This window comes from Neltuma alba, unplaced genomic scaffold (assembly GCF_004799145.2).
Source record: "Neltuma alba isolate B1F8T4 unplaced genomic scaffold, ASM479914v2 tig00011274_pilon, whole genome shotgun sequence".
NCBI lineage: Eukaryota > Viridiplantae > Streptophyta > Magnoliopsida > Fabales > Fabaceae > Neltuma > Neltuma alba.
Window position 1 is genome coordinate 800,397 of NW_021635984.1, and position 7,697 is coordinate 808,093.

General features: G+C 35.0%; 1 protein-coding gene across 1 annotated transcript; it reads right to left on the reverse strand.

Annotated features, from left to right (window-relative positions):
* Positions 1-230: 230 nt before the first annotated feature.
* On the reverse strand, positions 231-974 carry LOC114763305 (uncharacterized). The gene is made up of 2 exons (XM_028952928.1): positions 748-974; positions 231-564 (listed from the first exon to the last, which is right to left on the reverse strand). Exons 1-2 carry the CDS (start codon positions 972-974, stop codon positions 231-233), a joined length of 561 nt encoding a protein of 186 aa, XP_028808761.1.
* Positions 975-7,697: the final 6,723 nt, after the last annotated feature.

Genomic DNA, 7,697 nt, shown 5'->3' on the forward strand with positions numbered 1-7,697 from the left:
ATGGTCAGTCAGCCTATTGGATTAATAATTCTAGATCATTTGTTAGACATCCAGCGGTGTTGCGGCACTTTTGAGGGGGAGAGCATCAACTCCATGTCCGAAGACAGGGGTAATGGAGCTGGAGTGGGCGGCAAATTCTGCCCCGTTGCTGGCCTCAGCAAGGATACATGACAAATGGGGTGAATTTTGGCCGATGAATGGAGCTCCAGTTCATAAGCAACCTACCCAATTCAACGGAGTATCTTGTATGGACCAAAAAACCCAGGAGATAGCTTCTCAAACTTTCTTTGAGCTAATGTTTTCTGACGGTATGGTTGCAGTCTTAACCACACCACATCCCCCGGTGCAAATTGAAGGTCACAACGGTGGCGGTCTGCCTGAACCTTCATGCGATTTTGAGCTTTCAACAAGTTGTCACGCAAGATCCTCAACATGTCATCCCGAAGTTCCAACTGCTCTTCTAATTCTGCAACTGCTGTTTTGCCTTTGACATATGGAACAAGTGGAGGGGGTTCTCTTCCATATACAAGTTTGAACGGTGTGTTTCTAGCTAATACATGATAACTGGTGTTGAAAGAATATTCAGCCCAGCAAAGGTAGTCACTCCACCTCCTTGGTTGTTCATGTGCAAAACACCTTAAGTACGTCTCCAAACATCTGTTGACTACCTCTGTTTGACCATCTGACTAAGGATGGTAGGCTGTGCTCATGTTTAAGCGGGTTTGGCTTAGGCGGAATAATTCTTGCCAAAGTCCACTCAAGAAGAAAGAATCACGATCAGAGACTATAGAGTGAGGCATGCCGTGGAGGCAGACTATTTCCTTGCAAAATAGTTTAGCAGTGTAAGGATGGGACAAAGGCATGAAATGAGCATATTTAGTCAATTGATCAACCACCACTAAAATCACATCATAACCTTGAGATTTTGGTAGACCAGAGATGAAATCATGTGATATATCCTCCCAAATGCGCATTGGGATAGGGAGAGGCTAAAGAACTCAAACAGGAGCTAACATGTGGTATTTGCTTTGCTGGCAAGTATCGCACCTCTGGATGAAGTGCTTGACATCGTTTTTCATTCCCCGCCAATGCAAATGAGCACTCAACCTTTTCAGTGTTTTTAAGTAACCCCCACGGCTACTTATGGGTGTAGCATGAGCCTCCTCTAGTAGCTTATTACGTAGCTCAGCTTGGTTAGGGATGACCAGCCTCGCTTTATAATATAACCGACCATTAACCAAGCTAAAATCAAAAGTGGGATCCGGATTTTGTGGTAAATCCTCAATAATGGGTCTGCTTTTAGGATCCTCCAATAAAGCTTGCGATAATTGGGCAATATCATCCACCATAAGGACTACCAATTGGAAAAAAATCAATTTGTTGTGGCTTCCTCGAAAGTGAATTTGCTGCTACATTGTTTTTCCCTGATTTATATATGATGGTGAAATCAAAGGGAAGTAGCTTAATGAGGAGTTGCTGTTGGGAATTAGTGACAATTTTCTGTTCCATTAAATGCTTCAAGTTGCAGTAGTCAGTCAGGATTGTGAAATGGTGGCCTAAGAGGTAGTGCTGTCACTTCTAAATGGCAAGAACCAGTGCCAACAATTCTCAATCATAAGCTGACTTGAATCGGTTGGAAAAAGAGAATCCTTTGTTGTAATAGGCAATTGGATGCCCTTCTTGTATCAGTACTGCTCCTATCCCATCCATGGATGCATCACACTCTACTGTGAATGGAAGGTTAAAGTCTGGCAGCCTCAAAACTGGCGTGGTGGTCAAAGTATGTTTTAATGTATCAAAAGCTGTTTGGGCCTATTCTATCCAGGGGAAAGCACCTTTCTTGGTCAGTTATATTAATGGGCGTGCAATTAGCCCATAATTCTTCACAAAGCGTCGATAGTAGCCAGTGAGGCTGAGAAAACCCCTCAACTCCTTGACATTTGCTGGAGGAGGCCAGTTGATAACTACTGCAATCTTTTCAAGCACCACCTCTACTCCATTTTTAGTGACAATGTGCCCCAAGTAATCAATCTGTATCTATCCCAACAAGCACTTTTTTGCATTAGCGTAGAAGGAATGTGTCTGTAAAACCTGGAATTCGAAGGTGCTCTAAATGTTGGTGAGCGTTGGGATTGTATACCGGTATATCATCAAAAAACACCAATACAAATTTCCTCAAATAAGGTCAAAACAAATCATTCATGATGGATTGAAAAGTTGCAAGGGCATTAGTAAGTCCAAAGGGCATGACTACAAATTCATAATGCCCAAAATGAGTTCAAAATGTAATCTTGTGAATGTTAGAAGGCAGAACCAGTATTTGATGATAACTAGACCATAAGTCTATTTTCGAAAAATTAACAACACCTTGTAATTCATCTAGTAACTCATCTACATTTGGGATAGGGTACTTATTTGGGATAGTGATTTGGTTTAAGAAGCGGTAGTCAATACAAAGGCGCCATGAAGCGTCCTTTTTACTCACCAACATAACAGGACTCGCAAATGGGCTGGTACTGGGTCTAATAAAACCCTTTTTTAGCAAATCTGTGACTTGAGTTTTAATCTCATTCTTTTATGAATGTGGATAACAGTAAGGTCTCAAGTTTGGGGGAACTGCATCCCCCTTGAGAGAAATAGAGTGGTAGTGGCCCCTTGCCAGGCATAGAGATGATGGTTCTGCGAATATGTTGGGAAATTCATAGCAAATGGAATAGATGTTCAAGGTCTCGGTCTCATCAGGTCCCTGTGTCACTACTAAGCTGTGCAATTACACATCGGTTTTTGGATTGCAGGTCACCCCTTGCAGTTGATACTTCTTCCTATTTACCCAAAATATCATAAACATGTCATTCCAGTTAGCTTGAATTGTATTCAAGGAAGCTAACCATTTAATTCCAAGAACTAAATCGGTCCCCCTTAGCGAGAAAGGGAAAAAGTCTTGTTTGATGATTAAATCAGAAACGGTCACCTCCAAACCCAGGCATACCTGGTTATACCTTACCGTGCTACCATTCCCAATTTGAACTCCAAAAGACTAAACTTGCTGCACTGATAACTGCAATTTTGACACAATCGCCTCAGATACAAAATTGTGTGTTGATCCGCTATCAACCAGGATGAGAATATTTCTACCACGCAATATTCCTTGTAGCCGCATAGTTGAGGCCAAAGATTTGCCCAGAATTGCATTGAAAGATATTTTCACATTAACAACCACTGTATTAGCGTTGAGTTCCTCGATTAGTGGGGGCATCACCTCTTCGCCCTCTTTGGCAATTTTCATCAATGAGAACGACCCAGCACAATGATGACTAGGCCATAAAGGGTCACCGCACCTAAAACACAACCCTTTTTTCTGACGGCGTTGGTATTCTATGGTCGTAGTCGAGTGTACTAGTCTCGTGCCTAATGATAAACCAATCACTGCTTGGTATGCATCTATTGAATTCATCTTCGGCTCACGTGCATTGTAGGACTGGGTAGTGGGCCTATTCTAACCAGAAGAGTAAGTGGGCTTGGGCCCCACAACAGATTTTAGCTTCTTCTCATATTCGAGTGCTAAGCTAGTTGCCCTATACACTGTGCATGGTTTATGAATCCGAACATCTGCCTTAAGCTCTTCCTTCAACCCATTAATGAACACTCCTATTAGACAATGCTCGGGCCAATTTTTAATGTGAGCAGATCGCCTGGCAAATTCTGCTCGATATTCGGCCATTGTTCCCATCTGCCAAATATTGCACAAGTACTCATCAGGGTTCTGGTACTCCGGCGGCCCATAATATTCCTGGAGAGCCTTGACCAACTCATTCCAATACACCACTATTTGCTCCCCATTTATCTAGGAGAAGAGATCCAATGCATCCCCTTCTAGGTACATGGATGCAACATCTACCTTCATTTCTTTCGGAGTTTCATAGTACTTGAAGTATTTCTCAGCTTTCAAGACCCAACCTCTAGGATCCCCACCACTGAATTTCAGAAAATCAATCTTCGTATAGGGCATATGGCGACAAAAAGTTGAATCAGGATCATCCTTGCTATTGGCTTCCCAGTGTGAGTGATATTGTCCTCTTCTTTGATTGCAATCAGACGATGCCTCTAAGTTAGCTACCCTGTCAGCCAAAACTTCTAGAGTTTGAAGGCGCTCAGTGATGGTGACCAAGGGATTGTTCTCGTTGGCAAATGAATTCTCTAGTTGTTGTGGAGGGTGGCGTGGTGATCTGCTTTCAACCATGGCTCTGATCCCAAAGATGACAAAGACTGGATGGGCAGGTAGTAGGCTAAGAGAAAATAATAAATAAGACTAATTCTTTTATATATAAGTAAGGCAAGAATCTCACTCTTACTCAGAAATAGACCAGGGAGAATCTCCACAAAGGTTAAATACTCTCTGAAAAATGACGATGATTTATTCATGAGGCAAAAGGGCCTATTTATAAGTTGTACAGAGAGTAAAAGTAGGATGAGATAAAAGATCTAAACTACCCGTAAGTTGAAGTAGGAGTATCCCACTTATTTCTCCATTAACAGAATTAAACCGAAAGAATAGGAACAAAACAAAATATCAAGGAATCAGCAGTAAATTAGCCATTCGAATTCCTTATTCTTCTCTACCACGTTTCTCAACTTGAATTTCACTGGGGTCTTATCACTTAACTTATAAAATAATTCACAAACTTTCTAAATTCTAAAAAATAATGTTCCATAATGTTTCTTCCAAAATTTCTTGGCATTGAATAATTTTAATAATGATTTTTTTACCTCATAACTACTTAATATCTTATTTTTTGGAGTCTTAAAATTCGGGATGTGACATTATTCACAAATTTTACAACTTCTAATTGTCTAAAAAAAAGTTATTTGTTATCTTGATATTTTCTTTTTTTTTGAAAAGTGAAAGTTATTTTGCATTAGGTTATAATCATAAAAAAGCACAACATCCTAAAATTTCTTAAATGAACAAATAATAATTTTAATTAATTTTTGTGTAAATATTACATGTTTTTCAGGACCACCAGCCAAGGCAAATACAATTCACCGTTCATTATGCTTTGATATTGACTCTCGCTAAGTGGTTGACAGTGAGTTGGATACCATTACACAATCTAATTGATTTGTCTATATTATATATCAACATTATAGGTGCCCACGCATCTAATTTTTTATACTTTAAAATATAAATAATTATTAATGTATGAAATGATTTTAAATTCAAATTTTCTACGTTAATAAATAATAAAATTTATGACCTGTGCGATGCAAGGATCAAATTAGCATAGAATAAAAAACCGGACCGAACCAGCCGGTTTAACGGGTAAACTTGTCAGTAGTCCGATTTGGTTTGAATATTAAACTAGGAGGGAGTTGAACTGGTAGCAAACTAAAACCAGTGTAAACCGGTAATAAACCAATTTGGATGATTATGCTGTTATTGGTCCTATTTTTTCTCATTTAACTCCTAATATCTCAACCACTATAGACTTAAATAAATTTTAATGATAATTTTGTTATCAATTATTATTAATTTTAGTTAATGATGAACTATAAAGATCAAAATTGTCAATATTTTTATACTTTGTTTTTGTTACAATCAAATTATTGCCATATTTTCTTATGTTTTGTTATTGGTAATTATTAATATTATTATATTTCATTATTTTTAAGTAAATTATACTATTTTAATATGATTGGCTGGACCCTAAATTGACCCCGGTCTGAACAACTGACTCTTGAACCACTATTTCAATCGGTTTAGTGTCCAGTCTAATTTTTTGCTCCTTACATGAGTAAGTTTTGTTAAACATAACTGTAATGAACGTATTTGTCACTCATTCAAGAAGAACTCTTTGTAAACAATTGATCATCTATTCAACTCATAGTAAAGAGATATCAACATGTGAGCGATTTGTCATTTCAAGACATGCAAGTAGTTCTGTATTTGTGTATTTTCAATTTTTAATAAATTGCATTATTTACATCTTGACTTGCTCTTAATTTTATTTTTACATTGATATATGAAATTCATTATAACTTTATGAAAAATATATCATATAGAGCAAATATTTCTTATTTTAAGAATGCTTAGAGTGTTTTAACTATGAATATGCGCTTCAAAAGTTTAGGAACTGTCTTTACTAACGGTGGCATTTTCATTTTTTTAAAATAAATTTAATTATTTATATCTTGTCTTGTTATTGATTTTTTATGCCAAATATTTCATATTTTAACAATGTTTATTGTATCTCTAAAAAAAAAAAGCCATAAAAGCAGAGGAATTATTTTTTTAAAGTAGGAAAGTGAACATATGCCCATTTTGGTACTTGCCTAGACCCATGTCATTTTCACTTTTTAAATAAATTACATTATTATATTTTATTTTTTTGGGTAAAATACATTATTTATATTTTAGTGTGCTATTGATTTGATTTTTTATATTGATATATGAAATTAATGGTAAATTTATTTAGAACATATTATATATGTATTAAATATTTCTTCTTTTAAGAATTTCAAGCTTTTTTTAAAATATGGGTCTACACTTAAATATTCTATGATTGTTTTTACAAAATGGGAAAGTGAATATATGTCCCTTTTCTTGCATGGTGTTGAACGATGCAAATTTCACTTCTTTTTTTTGCAATTGATATATGAGGTTAATGATAAATTTATTTGGAATATATCATATGTAGAAAATATTTCTTAATTTAAAAACTTTAAATGTTTTTGTAATTATGGTTCTACACTCGAAAAGTCTGATTGTTATTCTACACTCGAAAAGTCTGACTGTTTTTACTAAGCAAGAAACTGAACATGTCTCTTTTTTATGCCGCAGTAAACCTGTGCAAATTTTACTTTTTCGATAAATTGTTTCATTTATATATTGAGTTGCTATTCATTTTAATTTTATGTTTATGCAAATGATGAATTTATTTGCCATATGTTTATTTAATAATTGATGAACTTATTTAAAATATATGAGGATATGAGTATGTCTTATTTTAAGAATGCTTAGAATTGTTTCTGTCAGCTATAGATCTGTGCTTTAAAAGTTTAGGATTTTTTTTTTTAGATGAAAAAATAGCACGTGTCCCATTATAATGTATGTTTTTAGAACATATCATATACACGTTGGCCAAAAAAAAAAACAATATCCGATAGAACAAATATTTTTTATTTTAAAAATTTTAAATGTTTTTTTTAACTATGGGTCTACATTTAAAAAGTTTGGAAACTATTTTTACTAACCGAGAAAGTTGACATATATCCTTTTTGTGTGCTTGTTGCCGACCCATGGGATTTTTATTTTTATTTAATAAATTGTATTATTTATATATTAACTTGCTATTGATTTTATTTTTTTATTTATGAATGGAATCGATGATAAATTTATTGAAATTGTATTATATATAGCAAATATTTTTTATTTTAAAAATGTTTATAAATTTATGCTTTTTTAAAGTTTAAAAATTGTTTTCATTAATTGGAGATGTCACATGAAATGTGATATGTGAAAACTTGTATGATTTATACTATGACTCAGGTCAGAAACTCATACCATGCATGGGTTGTGAGATTTTTTTCATATATTGGAAATAATTATTGACATATAAGATGGTTTACGTTTACAATAAAAAATATATTTTTATACATAACAGCATTTATTAAGAAAATTAGAGGAAGTTTAACTTTTT